This window comes from Podarcis cretensis (genome assembly GCF_951804945.1).
Source record: "Podarcis cretensis genome assembly, chromosome: 1".
NCBI lineage: Eukaryota > Metazoa > Chordata > Lepidosauria > Squamata > Lacertidae > Podarcis > Podarcis cretensis.
The window spans coordinates 104,901,158-104,923,363 of record NC_137170.1 but is presented as its reverse complement, the minus strand read 5'-3'; the positions used below and the strand labels follow the sequence as shown (position 1 = coordinate 104,923,363).

Genomic DNA, 22,206 nt, shown 5'->3' with positions numbered 1-22,206 from the left:
GGAGGGGGAGGGGGGGAAAAAAAAGAGGGGAGACCGGAAATTGCGGGAGGGGAAATCAAGAGGGCAAAGGCGGAAGTAAGCCAATGGGCGGAGGCGAAGAGGAGTAGAGTCTGAGAAAGCGACGCAGGAAACCCGTTGACTCGGAGCCGCTGCGCTTGTAAATAGATCGGCGCCCTCACGCGGGGGTCACGTGATAGAGGTGCTAGCTCGCGCTCTCTCTCTCGCGCGCGGAGGTTGCCGGGAGGGCACTCATCAGAGCTTGGCGGCGGGAGCTCGGAGTAACGGCGGCGGGCGGGAGCCGAGAGCGAGAGTGACGGCGTGGGGGTGGGGGGGCGGGAGAGGCGCTCGCTCGCTCGGGAGTTGCCTGTGAGCGTCGCAGGTAACGGTCGGTCCGGGACGTGGTTTTGAGGAGGGTGGGGGGAAGGTAAACGCGCGGGAGCTGCGTGGGGGAGGGCGGGGCTCAATTTAAAACGCCTCACCTTGGCTTCGGTTTTTTGGGTGGTGGTTTTTTTTAAAACGGGACGGTGGTTCTGAAGCGGTTCAACGGCTCTCGCACCTGCCCTCTCGCCCTATAAGCAGGGAAGGCGTGTTGGGCTGCTCTTTTCCTCACGGCGAAATAGTGATGGCGTGGGGGGGCTCTCGTCCCGACCTTTTTTTTTTTTGTAAGGACTAAGGATCTGTAGGTGGGTGGTGTCATGAAGCCCAAGGCAGGATATTAGCAGGGGCGGTGGTTAAATATGCACGGGGGGGGGGGGGGAGAAGCGGCGGGAAGGCTGGGCACCCTGGTGGGATTCTGCAGGGACCTAGGCAGGCTAGTCCCAGATAATACTATTTGCAGCCCACTTGGTTATAATCTGTTCTTGATTTTGATGACATCATGCCCATGGTGTGATTTGAGTTTAAGCACTTTTTTTGCATTTACGTGCCAGCCCTGACAAAAGTTACATCAGCCATATACAGGTGAAACTCCAAAAATTAGAATATCGTGGAAAAGTTCATTTATTTCAGTAATTCAACTTAAAAGGTGAACCTAATATATGAGATAGACTCATGACATGCAAAGCGAGATATGTCAAGCCTTTATTTGTTATAATTGTGATGATACAGCTGAGGAAAACCCCAAATTAACAGTCTCAGAAAATTCGAATATTAAATGAAATAAGCAAAACAAGGATCGCAAATAGAGCAATATCGGACCTCTGAGAAGTAGAAGCATGCATATGTACTCAGCACTTGGTTTGGGCCCCTTTTGCATCAATTACTGCCTTAATGCGGCGTGGCATGGATGCTATCAGCCTGTGGCACTGCTGAGGTGTTATGGAAGACCAGGCTGCTTCAACAGCAGCCTTCAGCTCTTCTGCATTGTTTCACCTGTAGCTTCTTCTCCCTACCTCCAAATAGATAGAGAAACTGTTAAGTATTGAGGACAAATATAGGAATTAGAAGCTGGCTGAGTGTTGACATACGTAAAGTGTTTGTAGGTGGCATAAATTGCACATGTATTATTTCTGAAGTGTCTTGACTTTGCTGTATTTGACAGCACATCCTTCTTCCATTTCAGCCCTTGTACTACTTGACATGTGTTGCGTAAATTGCTCCTGCCAAACTTCCAGTTGAAAATTATAGTGTGTGAGCCCCTCAGGGTAGGAATCTGGTTTCTTGTTCATTGTAAAGTATCATGTCTGTTTGTTTAGAGCATTTGCATGCCCACTTCAACCAAAAAGGGCTCCCAGAATGGCTTCCATAAAATGAATAAAAACAAGACAGTCACTGCCTAGAGGCTCACAGTCAAAAAACAAATCACACAAGGGACAGAGATGGAAAAGAGAAAGCAGGCACCAATTCAAACAGTAGTTCCTACAGTGACTAGCTAGTATAGAAACAGATTGGTTGGCATCAGAGATGTCTGATGGAGTTGGTCTTTCAGCAGAGCTGATGGGATGAGAGCCCTACTTCCCATTCTCCTTCTGACATAGCCTGATGGAATTGCTACTGCCAGGTGACAGTTGATGGTTCTGTATAAATATAATACTGTGGTGATAAAATTATGAAGTTATAAACAAAGATCAGAAATGGAGGACTGTGCTATATATATGGCCAGCTGGTATGAGATGAGTAAACTGAAGTGGATTGGGTCTAAATGGAGGTCAAAATTGGGTTGGAGACTGCCTACTGTAAAGTCCCCCCCTTCCCCCCCTTCCCCCCCCCCCCAAACTGAATGCAAAAGTAGCACTGGAGTAAATTAATCTCTTTATTGTGGCTATCACTACTGCTTTTCAAATACTAGGTCTTTTTCTGAGCTATAGGGGCTTGTCTCTACTTCTGCTTGTCCCACTGCTTTCTGCGTATTGATGTTTGTTCCGATTCAGCAGTAACAGTCAGTTTTCCTTGGGGAAAGCAGTGGGGCAAACAGAAAACTGTACATAATCTTAATGTCAGCAACCTGTCTTCTGCCTTGGGTTCCATTATGCAAGAAAGGTGGGATATAAATTAATAAAATAATTGGTTTAAAGCATCTGGCTGTGTTTTCTTTTCTGAAAAGTGTTGATTAAAACTAGGTGCATAAGAGTAAGCTGTGGTCTTTTATTGTGTTCAGTTAAATAAGGTACTGAAATTTGCACACTTCCCTTTCCAAAATCACCTTTGAGTCACCGCACATTAGAACCCCTGGAACTGGGAGATGGTCCCATATGACTTGCCCTAACTGTGACTATGTTCAACCATGGTTTAACATTATGTGAACAAGGTAGCTAATTACATTTTGCCATGTTGTCCACACCAACAAAATGTGGTTAGTTTTAAACAAGCCAACTTTAAACTGTGGTTTTTGCAGCTGTACTTTTAAAACCACAACTCTGAGGAAGGTGGCAAGCTATGCTGAATTAGAAGTAACTACACAGGAGGAAAGGTTTGAGCCAAAGGCTAGGCATGGCTTGTCATGTTATGCTAAACTGTGGTTTGAACATAGCTACTGTGCCCATCCCAAGTTTATTTTTGTTCAAGGTACTGTTCAAGCATGATGATCTAGGCCAATATATGTAAGTAGGAAGGAAATGGGGGTTTTGCACCCTGGAGTCATATGCACCTGACATAAGCCCATCTCAGTGTTGTATTGAGCCCAAAACTTGTGAAGAGCTTTTATTCATGATGCACTCAATTATAGGCAAAATAGATATACAGTGGTACCTCGGGATGCGAATGGGATCCGTTCCGGAGCCCCGTTCGCATCCCAAACAGAACGTAAGACGCGACAGCATGTCTGCGCGGGTCGCGTTTCACCGCTTCCATGCATGTGCGTGACATCATTTTGACCATCTGCGCATGTGCAAGTGGCGAAACCCAGAAGTAACACTGTTACTTTCGGGTCGCCACGGAGCACAACCCGAAAGCATTCAACCTGAAGCGTATTTATCCCGAGGTATGACTGTAAAGGCTTAGCTTTGGATTACCCCAGATGATATGTACCCAGGAAAGAGATGCTTTAATGTTCTGCCTAGCCCAACATTTTATATTTTCTTGAAATATGTAGTGTCAATGTTGGGGTATATTAATTGGAGCCAAGTCTTGTTTCAGGGTGAAGATCTCACAGTCCCTTATGCATTGTGTGTATTTTCCAAAGAAATGAAATTAGTGTCTGAGCATTACACTTCATATCACTTTCACACAGACCATGGTTTGGGCAGATGCTGACATGCATACTCTCTCTTGCTTTCTGAATGGTGACATGCAGTCAGTCAGGTGTTGTGAAGTGAGGCACTGGGTAAGGCTGCATAGCTGCTGCCCTGTTTTATTCCCAAAGTGTCTGAACCCTGCTATGATGGGGCCCAGAGATTCTGAGGAAATGAGGATGGCAGTAGCTGTTGTTTTGCCCTGCCCTCCTCAGTGGTGGACTGAGTTCCACCAGCTGCCCCTATTGCTGCTTGCCCAGCCTGTTAAGTTAATTCTGTCAGTGTGGAAAGCAGCACTGAACAGCACTGGACCACTGCAGAGATGATAGGTGGAGCTAAACCTGGCACTGAGAAGAAAAGCACTGGGCAAAGCATCTACACTGTTTTCATTTTTCGGGGATCACTGAGCATCTTATTCAGTGCCCCTTCCAACTTGGCACCAGCCCTGCTTGCAAGAAAATGAAGTTTAAAACTAAACACAATTTTAAGACTTCTTGCAGAGAATAATCTTCCAGTGTCATACATATGATTTGTAGTGGCCCATAGCTTATTTGCGGTCCACAGGTATGCACATTTCAGGCTTCTGTTGAATAAGGAACCATAAAATGATGCAATGCCAGTCTTATGTGTGAGGAAGTTCTGGTGTAACGCGAAATGTTTCTCTTTTAGGGCTTGAATTACAATGAGCAAACGCAAGCTAAAGGAGGATAGCTTTACAAATGGGGAATGCATATCAAAGGTTAGTATAATTGCTTGAATAGGAGAAACAAAGTTATAAATGGGGAGGGTTTGCTGACAAGTATGTATGTCCTACTTGCACATGTTGATTCTTTTGCGACTTACGTATATATACAAATGATGCATTTGTGGAGAGATGTGGATTCAGTCAGTCTCTCACTCTTTTTAAGTGTGTATAAATCTCTCTCACACAAACTCCTTTGATAAATTCTACCAAAACCAATTCTGTTTACCATCTGATTGGATTTGTATTTTTTATATATATATATTAATTTTTATTAGTTTTTCAAACAAGTAATAAACACTCAACAAAACAGACAAAAGAAAAACAAAAATCAGATAAGGTACATAGCACTTAAACCCATGTAACTTTAAATTCCTCATTTCATACCCTTCTTTCTTTTGACTTCCCCATGCCTCCCCTTCCTTGCATCCTTGTTTAATGATTCTTTAGCAACCCTTGGGTCCATTATCTTAATTCCCTTTCATAAAATTTCCTTTAATTTTTTTTTTAGTTACTGCTGCAATTCTTTACCTCTTACCCCCTGACATCTTAACATTCCTCAATTTTACAATTGTTTTTAAGATATATTTTAAATTTCTTCCAGTCCTCCTCCACTGTCTCTTTCCCCTGGTCACGGATTCTGCCCGTCATCTCGGCCAGTCCCATAAAGTCAATCACCTTTGTTTGCCATTCTTCCAGAGTAGGTAGTTCTTGCATCTTCCAATACTTTGCCAGTAGAATTCTTGCTGCTGTAGTAGCATACATAAAGAAAATCCTGTCCTTCTTTAGCACCGATTGGCCAACCATGCCCAAGAGAAAAGCCTCTGGTTTCTTAGGAAAAGTCCACTTAAGGACCTTCTTAATTTCATTGTAGATCATTTCCCAGAAAGCTTTAACCTTTGGGCAGGTCCACCAAAGGTGGTAAAAAGTGCCTTCAGTCTCATTACATTTCCAACACTTATTGTTAGGCAAATGGTAAATTTTTGCAAGCTTGACTGGGGTCATGTACCACCGATAGATCATTTTCATAATATTTTCTTTTAGAGCATTGCATGCAGTAAATTTGATACCGGTGGTCCATAACTGTTCCCAGTCAGCAAACATAATGTCATAACCAATATCTTGTGCCCATTTAATCATTGCTGATTTCACCGTTTCATCCTGTGTATTCCATTTCAACAGCAAGTTGTACATTTTCGATAAATTCTTAGTATTGGATTCCAACAATTCTGTTTCTAATTTTGACCTCTCTTTCTGAAATCCTATTTTCCTGTCTTGTTTAAATGTCTCATTTATCTGATGATAGTGCAACCAATCTCGAACCTTGGGCTTTAGTTTCTCATAACTCTGAAGTTTGACCCTTTCACCATCATATTCTAGGATTTCATAATATTTTGGCCATTTAGAGTCCATATTAAGCTTTTTTACTTCCCTAGCTTCCATTGGTGACACCCACCTAGGGGTTTTACTTTCCAACAAATCTTTATATCGAATCCAGACATTATACAATGCTTTCCTTACAATATGGTTTTTAAAGCTTTTGTACACCTTTGCCTTGTCGTACCATAAATATGCATGCCAACCAAAACTATTGTCATACCCTTCCAGATCCAAAATGTCAGTGTTCTCAAGAAGTAGCCAGTGTTTCAACCAGCAGAAAGCTGCCGATTCATAATAAAGTCTTAAGTCCGGCAGGGCAAACCCCCCTCTATCCTTTGCATCAGTTAAAATCTTAAATTTAATTCTGGGCTTTTTGCCCTGCCAGACAAATTTTGATATGTCTTTCTGCCACTTCTTGAAACAGTCCATCTTGTCCAAAATCTGCAACGTCTGGAATAAAAACAGCATTCTAGGCAATACATTCATCTTAATAGTAGCAATTCGGCCTAACAAGGAAAGTTTCAACCTTGACCATATTTCCAGATCCTTCTCCATCTGATTGGATTTGTAAATGCAGCACCAATGCAGTTGTTTACAGCTGCACAGACAAATCAAGGTCTTCATGTGTAAACCAGCAAGAACACCCTCAATTCTTGTCTGTGTGTCCCTTAATCCAGTAAGGGAATCCATGTGTAGAAGCCCACTTCCACAATTGCATACCTATGACTAGATAATTTCTGGAGTGTATATGTGTTTGTGTGACACGAACTAATGTCGTGGCTACTGCTTGTTAATGTTTAGCTGGGGTGGGGTCATAACGCAGTAGGTAGATCACATGAGTTGTTCTGTCCACCAAACTTTAGTTTGAATTTTGGTCTCCAGCATCATCAGACGGGACTGGGAAAGATCCTTGTCTGAAACCCCAGAGAGACACTGCCAGTCAGAAAATACATTGCTGAGATAGATGACTTGGTATATGCCACTTGCAATGTTCCTATGTAACTGCATCCCTACTATAAAGAATCCTGGAAATTTGTAATATAGCAGGGTGCGGAACACTTTTCAGTCTGAGGGCGAAAGTGGACAGAACAACAGTGGAATGCAAGAACTATCAAACTGGTGCTAACACTCCATTTTTGTGTACGGTGATAGAGAGGTTCATGGCAGAGCAACTGCAGGTGTTTCTAGATGAACTGATTATCTAGATCCAGTACAATCTGGAATCAGTCCTGAGTTTGGGACTGAATCAGCCTTGGTTCCACCAATGGATGGTGCTTAATGAACCATCCCGGACCCTGTGATCATTGAGGCCCTTCTTCAATCTTCTTACACTGAAGATCTGGAGAGTTCGGTTCCGTTATTACTTCAGGGTCGTGCTCAAAAGTAGCATTAGGAGACTGTTATTTGGGGCCATGGAAGTTACATTATGGGGTCCCCTCAGGTAATATTTTGTTCCCAGTACTGTTTAATATCTATATGAAGCTGTTAAGAATGGTCATTAGGAGTCTAGGGGCAAGGTGTCATCAGTATGCTGATTATATCCATCTCTGTTACATCTGAACTGAGATGTTGTTAAAGACCTGGACTAGTGCCTAGATGCAGTTAGGCCAGTAAACAGAGTCTGAATCCTGGGAAGATTGAGGCATTGTGGGTGGATGGTTCCTAGATATGGGAGATAGGCCGGTTGCCTGCCCTGGTTGGACCTGTACTTCATTAATCTTCCTCCCACTAGAAATCAAGCAGGTACCATCCGTGATAAGTTGCAGACACCTGATTAAAACTATTTTATTCCATAAGGCATTTTCACCATGAATGCTTCTTTGATGTTTTAATCTATGATGTTTAATTTATGTTTTATATTCTATGTTTGCATTTTGTAAGCTGTTTTGGGACCCAGAAGGAGAATGGCAAGATATAAATTGTGAAAATAAATCAATAACAAATTTGTAGCTTACTAACTTCCATAGGATAAGAGAAAATTGTTAAATGACAGCTGGTTGTGCTGTGCATATTTAATGTCTCTATAACTCAATATATGCAGGTACAAAGACTATTGCGTGAAAGGTTCTGTCACCAGAGTCAAAATGGGAAGTTGTTTGGAATTGAGCTCCAATACAAGTAAGGAAACGGTGTATTTATGTTTGTTTCAGATAACCCCTTTACTGATCTTGTGGACTTTAAACTGCAAGTTTAGTAGATAACAAGATTTCAAAGATTTGTCCCCCAAATTCTGGTTTCTCACCCATCCTCAAAGGGACTCTAAAAAGACTAAAACATATTCATAGGGAGGGAGGAAATGTTCCCAGTGGTTCTTATGGCATATCTCAAATGAAAGCTCTGGCTATCACAGTGCCATTGCCCTTCCAGCCTTAATGGATCATTTCACTGAATGTGGTAGAAAAGCAACAGCCATACTCGCCCCAGAATTCTTTTCAGTAACATGGTCTCAAGTCAGCACCATAGCAGCTATTACATTAAGGAGGATGAGGGGTTCTAATCCTAACGCAGCATCACTTGACTTTACAGGGCTCAAAAAGAAGTGTGTAATCTAGGTACCCACCAGTAAATAATGTGTGGATGAAGAGAAGACAGCAGAAACTTTTTCATCATTTTTTTTTAAAAAAAATTGAATAGTTAATAACCATTAAAATGATATGAAATCAAGTACAGTGGTACCTCGGGTTACAGACGCTTCAGGTTATAGACTCCGCTAACCCAGAAATAGTACCTCGGGTTAAGAACTTTGCTTCAGGATGAGAACAGAAATTGTGCGGTGGCAGCATGGCTGTAGCGGGAGGCCCCATTAGCTAAAGTGGTGCTTCAGGTTAAGAACAGTTCCAGGTTAAGAATGCACCTCCAGAATGAATTAAGTTCTTAACCCGAGGTACCACGGTATAAAGCTAGTCAAAATTACCTTAGTTATTAAAATAAGTTTGTACCTAATCTTTTTAACAAGCTTAGAGTTATACTTACAGAGCCTATAAATCTAGGGTTAGAATTTGTCAGTAAAGATTTGTTTTTTAATTAACTGTCCTTTTTTTTCCTTCCAAGAAGAAAGCTAGCTTCTTGAGAATCAGAAAAGCATTTAAATGACAATTGCACAGACAAATGTGTTCTGTTCTATTTCTTCGTGTCATAATGTGTTTTCCGAATGGGTAAAGGGAGGTGGGCTGAAACTTTTTAAAAATAATGTGATTTTGTTTCTCTGAGATGAAATTTGATATCTGAAATTATTCCAGGTCTAAAGTTATTTGTATTCCTCATTCTCTCTCTCCTCAACCTTTACTCAGACAATTACTCGAGCTTCTGAAACGTACTGCTATCAATGGTGAAAGCAACTCTGTACTCATTATTGGACCTCGGGGATCAGGGAAGACTCTGGTAAGATTTAATTCCATTTAGTTTTTATATACTGAGTCCCATGTGGAAAGTTATAACTGAATGTACTGCATGAAAATTATCAGTGAAATTCGTTTTCTTATAAATCAAATGCTGGCTTTGTGGTGAGAGGGAATAAATTTGTTTCATAATGATGTTAAACCGAGTTCACCAGCCTGTGTATTTTTGGTACATAGAATGCGACTCTCAGAGCCTTTAACCTTGCTTTAACTTGTTTAGTTGTGTGCTTTCTTTCAAACCTTTGAGATGCTTTAGCTTCTTAATGTGTTATTTTATTAGAGTTTCTACCTTTTATTCTACATCTTTTATTCTATATTGATCTTTTTAGGTCTCTTGACTAGAAAAATCCTTTCTAAACTTCATAAATAAAACTGTTTTCTAACTAAGCTTTATTTTCTAGTTTTGATAGGATTATATCCTATGGTACCCGTCCAGTAAGGGGAGGCTCTTTGAACAAGTATATTCTCCTCCATCCCTTCCACCTTCTCAGGCTGTCCTGAAGGATCCCCATATCCTCTCAGGATTTGAGGAAGATGCAGGGGGATCAGGATACCATTGGATACAAATTGCAATCTTCGGCATGCTTCCTGACTAATACCATCTAGGGAATTGATACTTTGAATCCCTTGCTTTTATTTATTATTATATTTATTTGTACCCAATTTTAAATATACAAATCCTTATATGTAAAACCAAAATAAATCAGTGAAGACAATATCAAAAGATACTTGTCAGGATCTTTCCCACAAGGCGCTTACTGGTAGATAGCCCTGTTGTGGGAAGGCACAGGCCACCTGGAATAGGAGCAAATTTACTATTTTTCCTCTGTCGTACCATTGTTTTTTTCATTTGTTGCAATTATGAAATAACTTTTGAAAACTGCAACAAATGTTACATTCCACTTGATGCATTTAAAAGATTGTAGTTTTAACATGTTCTTTATTGCTATTACAATAGTATAAGTCATGCCCATAAAAACTTGTTTCAGTTTTAAATCATGATACTATGTAGTAAGCATATGGCATAAGAATTTATGTTTTGCTTTATTTCTTCCTAGTTAACATGCCATGTCTTAAAGAAGCTCATGGAAGTAAAGGAAGTAAGAGAAAACATCTTACAAGTTCATTTAAATGGTATGTAATTTGGTCACATCAGCTGAATTTCCTTGAAGATAGTGCTAATTGAGCCTAGTAATTTTGTACCGATCTATTTCAATTAACAATTGCAAGGAATTGTACTTATTGTAGCCATAGTATCTACTTGCAGCAGAGATAGAATTGTACATAAAAGCTCTATAAAAAGCTGTGTTAACATAAAAGCCATGTTAACATAGGGTAGCTTTAGGAAAACCAAGTATATAGCCTCATGTGAGCAGACATCCACATGTGCAATGGAATTTCTATTATCCACCTTGCATCCCTGTTGCAAGTCTGCTCCAGATGATCCCCTAACCACCCAGGGTAGATTGCCAGGAGCAGGCTATAGAGGGAGGAGAGAAAAGGAAAGTCATGGTGCATAAGAGGAAGTTCATCTTGTTCACACATGGAAGTTGGATACCACCATATATTATCAGTTTTAACAGTGGGTTGCTTTAAAGGGTTGAGAATATGCCATGTGATCAAGATTCAACAACTTACTGTTTAGCACAAACCATAGTTTGTTGTCAATCTGAACAGGCAAACAGGTTTGCACTTTCCTTCCAAGAATTGCAAACCCTGCCATAGTCTGTAGGTCTTGTTCAAGGGGCATCTAGACAGGATTTGAATGTGTGAGGTGAAGGAGTTAGAGAAGGGAGTATGCAAGCTCAAGGCTCACTCATATAATACCAAACAAGGCTTTGTTGCACTTGAACTGGCTAGCTTTCATCGTTCTGAAACTAAGGATCCAATGCATCTTTGAGAAGAATGAGCATGTGAGCCTTGGATACTTAATGACATTTCTAAAATTTGCTTTTGATGCTACTATTTGTTGAAATATAAAATGCATTTTTTTCCTGTCTTTCTAGTGGGGTTTATAGAATATCCAAATCTAGAATATTACATGTATTTGCAATTGTCTTCTAGGGTTATTACAGACCAATGATAAAATTGCTCTTAAGGAGATTACAAGACAACTAAATCTAGAAAATGTGGTTGGAGATAAAGTTTTTGTAAGTAAAACATTTAGATGTACTTAAAATATATAGTCCACATTGTTGTACTCTTTCAACTTATAACTATATCCATATGCTGCAAAATCATAAAACCGTGTAAGGGGCATTGCAAACGCAACTAAAAATCCTTTTTAGATTTCTTAGACTGCAACACAACCAGCTGGGTTATTATTATTTAATTGTTTATTGTTATGCTCCCACTTACCTGAAGGCAGAAAAAATGTCATCATTCCTATGTTGTCCCTCCCCTTTAGTGACATTTTTTTCCTGTCCTTACTTGAAGCAGGTCTTTATATTATTATTAATATGCCACCCAGCTGAGTTGCCCCACTCTGGATGGTTCCCAACAAAATAATAAAAGCACTATAAAACAGCCATTAAAAACTTCCCTGTAGAGGGCTGCCTTCACATGTCTTCTAAAAGTCATATAGTTATTTATCTGTTTATCCCCTGCAGCTGATTAGTCCGCTCTGATTACACTTTGTAGAAGCTGTTGCATTTTTTTATTTTTTTGCAATAGCATACAGTTCTACAAAATACAGTGGATGGGATTCTGGGGGTGTTGTTCTGGGGGTCCCCCCGCCCCACCAAAGAAAAGCCAATTTCACGTGGTACAGTGGTGGTGGGAAGAGAGGGCGAAGCCCTGCTACACAAATGGGAATGTTGGTGCATGGGTTCTGCTGGGTTCATTTAGTGAATCCTGCTACATGTTTTTATTTTAAAGCTTAATATCTACCAGATAATCATTCAGATGTTGTTATCTTTTAGGGTAGTTTTGCAGAAAACCTCACGTTTCTTCTTGAAGCATTAAAGAGAGGTAAACATATTTTCTTGGTGATTAATAACACGTTATTGGGGGTTAATGACAAACACTACGATCTACTCCATCCAGATTACTAACTAGTATCCATTAGCATTTCCACAATCCCTCTTTTAAAGCAGCTGCGCTGGTTGGCAGTTTGTTTGCAGGCTCAGTTCAAGCTGCACACTTTGGTATTTAAATCTCTAAGCAACTTAGGCCCCAAATATCTGACAGCCTGACTCCTTCTGTACTGTCTACTTCTCTCAGACCATTAAGATCAGCAGAGGAGCCCCTCTTGGTATTTCTGTGTCCCACAGAAGTTTGCGATTGGCCACTAGGGAGTGAGTATTCTCTGGTAGCCGCTAAATTATGGAATTCCCTCCCCCGTGAGGTGCATCTATCATCCTTGTGGTACAGTTTTCACCGTATGGTGAAGACGTGCTTCTTTACCCTGATCTTTGTAACTTTATTCTCTGTTTTTTATATTGTAGTTCGGTTGTTGCATTAATTATTAGTATCATTCTTTTAAATTGTATCATTGTTTTGTTACAACCCTCCCTGGGACCTTATGGTGAAGGGTGGGTAAGAAAATCTGTAACTTAAATACTGCAGTAAAGGAACTAAAGTGAAATGTTTGGTGGCTTTGCCGTCTTACAACGAATTGGAAGTTCTTGCCAGATTGCAAGTTATGTTACAGTTCTTTCAGTTGCTTGCAAAGAGATTACCTGTTGAGCTAGTGGAAGTCTTTGTGTAGAACCACTTAGTTGAATTGGGTCCCTAATATTTACCCGTTTGTTTTATGTGTTAGGTGACCGTGCTCACAGTTGCCCGGTGCTGTTCATCCTAGATGAGTTTGATCTGTTTGTTCATCATAAGAACCAGACATTGCTGTATAATCTCTTTGATGTGTCCCAGTCAGCACAGACACCTATAGCTGTTGTTGGTCTGACTTGTAGACTGGTAAAATGAATTTACTTTTCTCTTAATATATGTCGCCACCAGTGCATGCAAATTCAGATGATGACTAGTAAAGATGCTTCTCTTTAATTGGCTAGAGACCTTGTGCAGAGAAAAGTAAGAGACTTTGAGGGATTGTGAATCATTTTCATTATTAAATAAAGAATGCTACTTTAACCACACTTAGTAGAATTTCCTGTGTGTGCTACTGGAGTTGAAATAGCTTAGTCAGTTGAAAAGATTCTGTTCTTCTAATGAGGTTTGATTGAGAAATCTTAACATGAAATACCTGTTCAAATAATCATTTTTAATATATAATACAATTCAGATAAAAATAATTTAAATAAGTTGCCAACACTGAAAACTAACCTAGATATTTGATATTTGACTGAAAACTAACCTAGATATTTGATATTAACTGAGATTTCTAGAATTTTCTGTGGCAATCATTTAACCTATGTATACAGAACTTAAAATAAACTGTTTTATAATGTATGTATTGAAGTTGTCATTCTGCAGAGCTGGCAAATGCTCAAGCATAATTCTGAGGTCAATTTGCATCCTTAAAAAGTAAAAAAAAAGGGGGGTAAACAAGTTATATAGCAATTGATATGTTTTCTTGTAGATTTCTTATGTTTTTGTTCTGTTTGCAATTTTTCACTAGGACATTCTTGAACTCATGGAGAAGAGAGTGAAGTCAAGATTTTCACACCGGCAAATATACTTAATGAATTCATTTGATTTTAAAAAATATCTGAATATTTGTAAAGAACAGTTATCCCTGCCCGCAGAATTTCCAGAAAAGTCCTTTATTCTGAAATGGAATAAGAATGTACAGGTAACTGAAATAATAATAATAATAATCAATTGAATTTTCTTGCTGAAGGTCTTCGAACAAACTGCTGGGTAACAGTGCTTATACAGCTTAAAAAGGAATGCATTGGAATGTACTTAGTCTAGTAGAAATTAGGATCCAGGTTATTGCGCTGTTTTTAAATTTCCTGTTCTGTTAGTGCACAGACTTCCACTTGTGAAATGGAAATTTCCCCTCCTCCTTCCTTCCTTTGGTGACCTCAAAATCAGCTCTGGATAGTTTGGGGACGCCTGGAGCAGATTTTGGAGTTGCATGGGAGGAGAGGAAAGGGAAGTCTTGAGCAGAGTTCTGTGTACAAGCCATCATTCCTAATTTTAAAAGGAGTAGAAAAATTGCATATCAGGTATTACTTGAAGGTATTTTATTGCTTCCCTACATTCTGTTTTCAAAACCAGCCACCATGTACATCTAGCACTGGTATCTGCCTCTGTAATTAAAAATTAGTTTGAAAATTGCAATACTAGATTGTAGAATTCTAGCTTTGTGAGTTTGATGGACTTCCATTTTATGCAGCTCAATGTGGTTCCTTCCATGGTTCTAGATGTGTATCTGAAGAAGTGTGCATCTAGGTGTGTATCCGAAGAAGTGTGCATGCACACGAAAGCTTATACCAAGAACAAACTTAGTTGGTCTCTAAGGTGCTACTGGACAATTTATTAATTTTTTTTATACAGTATTTTTATATTGTAGAGTGAAGATCTCAAACACTATTATGAAGAGCAACTATGGTAAACTTACTGCATTTATCACATTTTTAATACAAGACCGCTTTCAAACAGGTACATAAAAATCTCCCCCCCCCCCAAAAAAAGTGAGGTAAATTAGTACATAATGACATCATCCTATAAACTGAGTTTAGTAAAACTCAGTTTGTAGGATGATGTCATTATGTACTAAGCGGTCTTTAGTAAGTTACAGCTGGGGAGAAGAAAACAGTTTTTATTAGTATTTTAGTACTTGCTTTGAAAGGTGATTGAGAGCAAAGTTTTCATCCAACTGGTCCAATCCAAATAACTATTGTACTGGTCATTGGCCATGACAAATCTGAATAAATATAAGCAAAATAAGTACAAGCAAAAGGAATGCCGTACCACAAATAATAGTCTCTATTCAGATCTCTTTGTCTCCCTTACAGTTCACTGCAGTATGGTCCAGCGTCTTCTTTCTGACCTTTTTGTTAAAGCCAACCACATGGCTTGCTTTTGATAAATTATAACAGATTATATTTTTGTGATCTTCCCTGAATCACTTTGTATTATCTTATCAACTGTGTTATCATACCACCTGTCTAAAAATGTTTTAGGTGAATTAAGATGAGTAGGTTGCTTAACAATTATTGATTTTGAAAATAATGTTTTAGTCTCTCTTAGAAGACCAAAAGGTGCAAGATGTACTGCAAAATCAATTCCATTATAGTAAAGACCTGCGGTCTCTCTTCATGTTGTTGGTAAGATCTTGGCACGTTTATTTCTGACTCACATTTTACTGCTATTCATGGAAATAAACTGATACTTCTAGTTACGAATGGAGTTAATGCAACTACTATATAAAAGAAAACTAATATGGAAAGGAATATGTTTTGATACAGCATGCTGGCTTAGCCCTTTTCTAGTGGTAAATGTTTTTTCTGAGGATGGGATCCAGAGTTCACTCTTGCCGTCAGCAGTATTCCCTGAGCAGAGTTCCACTCAGGAGATGCACTTAAGGGCAGAAGGTGATTACCCCTCCTTTAGCTCATAGCAGCACTTTCCCGTGGAGCAGTGTGGAAAGTCAGTGCCTTTTAAGTTCTAATAAAATTCTGCAAGCCCGACTTCAGTGATGTACTTGTGAGTCAAACCACTTCAAGATTTTGATGGCAATAAATACAGAGAAGTCTTAAAATAATGTGCAGTTCTATTTGCTAATGATCACAGCCATTGCTTGTGCAGTACAAGGCTCCCTGTTGACTCTCATGACATTTATTATGTTTGGTGTGTCTTACTGTCTTAAGAGCCCCCTCCAGACCACTGGAAGGACCTGTATACAGTTAGGAATTTTAAATATTTCCCCTTTATTCTGTTTTATGTATTCTGACTGCAGGATTTGGGTTCAGAAACTGTAGAGAAACACGTTTATTAAGGTTCTGTCTCTGGCCTGGTTTGAATATAACATTCCAGGCTCTATAAACCATTTCTTAGGAGGCCTGGGACCCATGTCATGCCCTCATGCTTGTCTCTTGCCCCTCCTCTCTGCCTGCATACTAGCTTTAGTGAGGATATATTGGTTTCTTCTAAACAAGAAATATTTGTTAAGTCTGAAAGAGGAAATTCTGCTTTAAAACCAGATTTACTGTTTGGTGTGGGCAGTATCCAAAGTTGGTTAACTCCTGCTTGTTTGTCAGGCATAGAATCGTGTGACTTGGCTTTTTGTACTATTCCCTCTCCAAAGGAATTCTTCTCCATTTCTTCCCTACCTTTCAAAGGGAGCAAATGTGGCATTCCTCTCTCCAAAGGAAACCCCTGCCCCAAGACCACCACTTTGCTTTCCTCAGGGAAATTTCTATCATGGGGAGAGCTCTATGGCATGTTCCTTCATCGTGGTACAGTGACTTCACCCACTGAAGGTCTTGCATAGCTTTTACATATTCTGCCTTAGATATCTTCAACACTACACAAGTCATGGAGTGTTGGTGCTGGTCAAGTTTTTTCTGGTTGGTGTGTGGAAGTATTCAAGACCATACCTTTACTAAAATGTGCATATTTTCAACAAGGAGCCCTCACCCTTATGGATGGCCATCACCTTGTTCAAAATTGCACCACAAGAGGTCTTCACCTCTTCAATTCCTTCATCACAACCCACTATTCCCTTAACTTCCTTTTATAACTGTATTTTTCTGCTACAGTATTGGCCGTGGCCTCAAACTTGGGAAGGACTTTCAGAGAGGGCATAGTGCCAAAAAGCCCAGTCACATGATTTTCTGCCTTCTTTTAAAATAGGAGTTCACAGACCAACCAGAAAGAACCTTCACTTGTAAGTACCAATTTTCCAATCTCCATGCTGCAAACATTAATTTTTTTAAGAGTAGTCCTCTTTATAATGCAGCCGAATTGGACTTAAATCCATCTAAGTTGTTCTTGGTCTGATAAAACATTGTATTACATTTTCTGATTGCCTCCTGAGCATTGTGTGTTGTTTCCAAAATTACTTCTATTTCAAAGAGTAAAATAAGTAGGTGTAAAATTATCAAAGATCCTAAAAATTGATATTGCAATCAATATATAGCACTGTTGGATGGATTCTGCAGTAATACTCTCAGTTGAATGTTACAAACTATTTTGTATTGTAAATAACTATAGATGCTTTTATAATGACTTTAAGTCATTAAATATTTAAATTATTATTTTGTCTTCAGATGCTTGCTTCAAGTAGTATAACTGTGTCTCACCCATATATCAATGCATCAGACCTTCTTGAAGCAGGCAAACACTGCAGAATGGACTCTAAAGCAAATATTGTACATGGTAAGATGACAGTGTGTACTTACTATCTTAAATTATGTGAGCAAGTTCTGAAATGCACTTTATGTGCTTTCTTTGTTTCAATTGGATCATCACGGCCTAAATAATGCTTTGAAACATGCTCTGCAATTGGGTGTTTTTCCCTCTCCTCACTTGCTCTTCATCCTTTGTGGATCTCCAGATTCTCAGGGATGACTGAAGTGGGCACTAAATGCACGGTTTGTTGAGGCTAGTCTTGACACTGCCACACAGCATCAGAAATGTCTCAGTGGTAGATCATAAATATTGGGGAGGTAGAATAAGGCAACGGTTTAAGTATGTTGTCGCCAGTGAGTTTATGGCTTTATGTTTAATAATAGTAAGACCTCAGGAGAGTGCTGGCAACCTGTGCAGCTCCTGCAACACAGGTGTTATACTGGATGTGGGTACCAGTGGCCAGTAGCAACTCCAGAGTGACCCCTCCCCACAAAAAAGACTGTATAGCTGCTCCTTTAGAAGGGAGTGCAGGCTGCTGACAGCTCCAGACAGTGGAACCACTCAACCATAATGCTTCTGTTTTGATTGAATTTAAGCTCAGTTTATTGGCCCTCATCAAATCCACACTGCATCCAGGAAGTGCTCCAGAATTTGCACAGCCTCAGCTGTAGGCTATTAGTCAGAAGTCTCTGAACCATCTGGGAAAGCTTCGCTGGCCAACAACTACAGGATACAGTGGTACCTTGGGTTAAGAACTTAATTCGTTCCGGAGGTCCGTTCTTAACCTGAAACCGTTCTTAACCTGAAGCACCACTTTAGCTAATGGGGCCTCCTGCTGTTGCCACGCCACTGGAGCACAATTTCTGTTCTCATCCTGAAGCAAAGTTCTTAACCCGAGGTACTATTTCTGGGTTAGTGGAGTCTGTAACCTGAAGCGTCTGTAACCTGAAGCGTATGTAACCCGAGGTACCACTGTACAATGTACCCAGAGAGTGGGGCAGTTCCTACCCTACAGGTTGTCACATTGGCGTAAAGCCATGTAAGGCTTAGGGTTATAATTGACCAAGTAGACTTCCTTTCCTTTATTTGATTTTTGAAATTTAAAGTCAGCTTTCCTTTTGAAAGCTTGAAGGAAGAAATAATAAAAATAGTTTCATTGATTTCCAATTTTTTAACATAAACAAAAAACAACATAAAAACAAACACAAAAACTCATATTTTCTTAACCTTATTTCCATAACCCTCTTTTCCCGGACTTCCCCATACCTTTCCCTTTTTGCATCCTTAATTTTGAACCATTATTCAGCAACCCTTCTTAACCAATTAAATATAAATTCATTCTCTTTTTCGATTCCACCCTAAAATTAAACACAATTTTCCGCTGCAATTCTACGTCTTCTTTTCCCTCAGCATTTTAGCACTCCTCAATTTTATAATAATTCTTAAGATACATCTTAAATTTCTTCCAATCTTCTTCCACAGTCTCTTTCTCTTGGTCGCGGATTCTGCCGGTCATTTCTGCCAGTCCCATAAAGTCAATCACTTTCGCCTGCCATTCCTCCAGCGTGGATAGCTCTTGTGTCTTCCAATACTTTGCTAGAAGAATCCTTGCTGCCGTAGTAGCGTACAAAAAGAAATTCTTATCCTTCTTCGGCACCAACTGGCCGACCATACCCAAGAGAAATGCCTCTGGTTTCTTGTTAAAGGTGCACTTAAGCACTTTCTTAATTTCATTATAAATCATTTCCCAGAAGGCCTTAATCTTTGGGCAGGTCCACCAAAGGTGGAAAAAGGTACCTTCAGTCTCTTTACATTTCCAACATTTGTTATTGGGCAAATGATAAATCTTCGCAAGCTTGACTGGGGTCATGTACCACCTGTAAATCATTTTCATAATGTTTTCTCGTAAGGCATTACATGCCGTAAATTTAATACCAGTGGTCCATAACTGCTCCCAGTCAGCAAACATAATGTCATGACCTATGTCCTGTGCCCATTTAACCATAGCAGACTTCACTGTCTCATCTAATGTATTCCACTTCAACAGCAAGTTGTACATTCTTGATAAATTCTTAGTATTGGGTTCTAACAGTTCTGTTTCTAATTTCGATTTCTCCACCTGGAAACCAATTTTCCTGTCTTGTTTGAAAGCCTCCGTTATTTGAAAATAATGGAGCCAATCTCGTACCTTGGACTTTATTTTCTCATAACTTTGTAGTTTAAATTCACCACCTTCTTGTTCTAAAATTTCAGAATATTTCGGCCAATTGGTTCTCATATTAAGTTTCTTTACCTCCTTGGCCTCCATAGGTGAAAGCCACCTGGGAGTTCTATTTTCCAATAAATCTTTGTACCGTATCCAAACATTATATAGTGCTTTCCTGACAATGTGATTTTTAAAACCCTTATACACTTTAACCTTGTCATACCAGATATATGCATGCCAACCAAAGTTATTATCAAATCCTTCCAAATCTAGAATGTCTGCATTTTCAAGAAGTAGCCAATCTTTTAACCAGCAGAAAGCTGCCGATTCATAGTAGAGTCTTAAGTCCGGCAGGGCAAACCCCCCCTCTTTCTTTAGAATCGGTAAGTATCTTAAACTTAATTCTGGGCTTTTTGCCCTGCCAGACAAATTTAGATATATCTTTCTGCCACTTCTTGAAACAGTCCAGTTTATCAACAATTTGTAATGTCTGAAACAAAAATAACATTCTAGGCAATACATTCATTTTGATTACTGCAATTCGACCTAACAAGGAAAGCTTCAGGTTTGACCATGTTTCTAAATCTTTCTTTATCTCAGTCCAGCACTTATCATAGTTGTCCTTAAATAAGTTTACATTCTTAGATGTCATGTTAATCCCCAGGTATTTTACACTCTTTGCCACCACTAACCCAGTTTCCTCTTGGAATCTATCCCTTTCAACATTTGTTAAGTTTTTTTCCAGTACCTTAGTTTTTTGTTTGTTCAACTTAAATCCTGCGACCTGGCCGAATACTTGAATTAGTTCTAGAGCTCTTTTGGTACTAGTGTCTGGCTCTTGCAGGGTCAATACTAAGTCATCTGCAAAGGCCTTTAATTTGTAATGTCTGGCTCCGACCTAATAATAAAAATAGTTTCAAATAGCTGTTAACATTTTAGATTAGGCATTTAAAAAGCTATACTGCCATGAAAATAGCTATTAAGAATCGTCTTCTTTCTCTAATAGGTTTGTCTGTGTTGGAACTCTGCCTCATAATAGCCATGAAACATTTAAATGATACTTATGGAGGAGAACCATTTAATTTTCAGATGGTTTATAATGGTAAGGTGACATCAGATTCGTTACAAAATGCGTAGTTTATTACCTCTAAAACAAAAGTGTAATATAATTTGTATTTGTTTTGATGTAGAGTACCAGAGGTTTGTACAGAGGAAGGCACACACAGTGTACAGTTTTGAGAAACCTGTTGTTATGAAGGTATGTACTTTACTACATTCTTTTGAAAGCTTCTGTTTTAGTGTCATAGGGGACAAATAGTTTGAAATAAGATTGATAGAAGAACTGGAACTGTAAGATTTAGCTCCCATTTTTTTTTAAAAAAAAAATATTCTAAAATGTTTTAGGGTTGTATGCTTTACATAGGTGTCATTGTCTATCTTAGTCTTTTCATTATTGTATTTGGTACTCTGCTGCCCTCTAGTGAACATTGTATGCATACATGTAGCTTTTATGCTGCAAATGAGGTTTTTTGTGATGGAGATGCTGTTTAGAAAATGAAACCAAACAGCCTAAATAGAGGCAAGATTTTGCTGCATCTTAATTCTTATTCAGTAGCAAACTCTAATCTAAAATATCTGTAACTGCAAATTATGTTGAATTTATCTGTGGGTGATGGGAAAAGATTCTAATGATTTGTTTGGATTTTTTTATTTTTAGGCTTATGAACACTTGCTGCATCTTGAATTGATAAAACCTGTAGAAGGACCATCTATGTGCACACAGAGAGAATACTTGCTAACGAATCTTCTTTTGGACAACAACCAAATTATGGATGCTCTGCAGGTTTACCCAAATTGCCCAACTGATGTAAAGCAATGGGCTACATCTTCAGTAAATTGATTGTGGATTTGAAATATTTGATGAGATTCTGGAAAGTGGTACTTGGTTACAAATAAACCAGACGAAAAATTGGTGTTATCTATTGAAAGATGACCTTTAAAAATGTCCTTCAACTGCCCAATGTACTTGATTAAAAAGCGTATCCCTCTTTTCTTTGGTTTATTTGTTAATATTTCCAAAGAAGTGGATTTTGATCTGCAACAGAAATCCATTTTTCTGGGTGATACCCAGATTGGACTGAATTCATTCACTTGAGCATGACTGAGTCTGTTGAAGTGGATCTACTCTGTATATGACTAGCATTGCATACAGTCTGGTGTTTACATTTTTCTAATAAGTGAATAAAAGAAAATCTAGTAAGTGAATAAAGAAAAATGTTGCTATTTTATTACAGCTGGGGAAAAAATTCTGTTTGTGTCAGTCTCTCTTCTGGTAGTTTACCAGTTGTGTTAAGAAAAATTTCAGTATAAAAGTTTAGCTAAAGTCTTCAGGAAGCTGATGGCAAATTATTTTGGATGCTGTAATAGTTAATACAGAGAAGACAGTTCTATTAAAGTCCTGATCAAAATTGTAGGACAACTGTTTGAGAAGAGGTAACGTGGGCTAACTGCCTGGCTGGCTTTGCTTTTCCTTCTTGTGTAGGTATTTTCCAT

At 39.1% G+C, this 22,206-nt stretch overlaps 1 protein-coding gene across 6 annotated transcripts; it reads left to right on the top strand.

Annotated features, from left to right (window-relative positions):
• The first annotated feature begins 63 nt into the window (after window positions 1-63).
• ORC4 (origin recognition complex subunit 4) lies at window positions 64-21,704 on the top strand. 6 transcript variants are annotated; one of them, XM_079994454.1, is made up of 15 exons: window positions 333-379; window positions 1,562-1,643; window positions 4,338-4,407; window positions 7,832-7,908; window positions 9,081-9,171; window positions 10,247-10,322; window positions 11,253-11,338; window positions 12,110-12,158; window positions 12,952-13,103; window positions 13,765-13,938; window positions 15,335-15,421; window positions 17,366-17,474; window positions 20,660-20,755; window positions 20,844-20,911; window positions 21,371-21,704. In XM_079994454.1, exons 3-15 carry the CDS (start codon window positions 4,351-4,353, stop codon window positions 21,551-21,553), a joined length of 1,305 nt encoding a protein of 434 aa, XP_079850580.1. In that variant the 5' UTR covers window positions 333-379; window positions 1,562-1,643; window positions 4,338-4,350; the 3' UTR covers window positions 21,554-21,704. The 6 variants fall into 6 exon arrangements, with proteins under 6 accessions (XP_079850578.1, XP_079850583.1, XP_079850579.1 ...); XM_079994452.1 differs by lacking the exons at window positions 333-379; window positions 1,562-1,643 and adding an exon at window positions 64-199; XM_079994457.1 differs by lacking the exons at window positions 333-379; window positions 1,562-1,643 and adding an exon at window positions 89-157.
• Window positions 21,705-22,206: the final 502 nt, after the last annotated feature.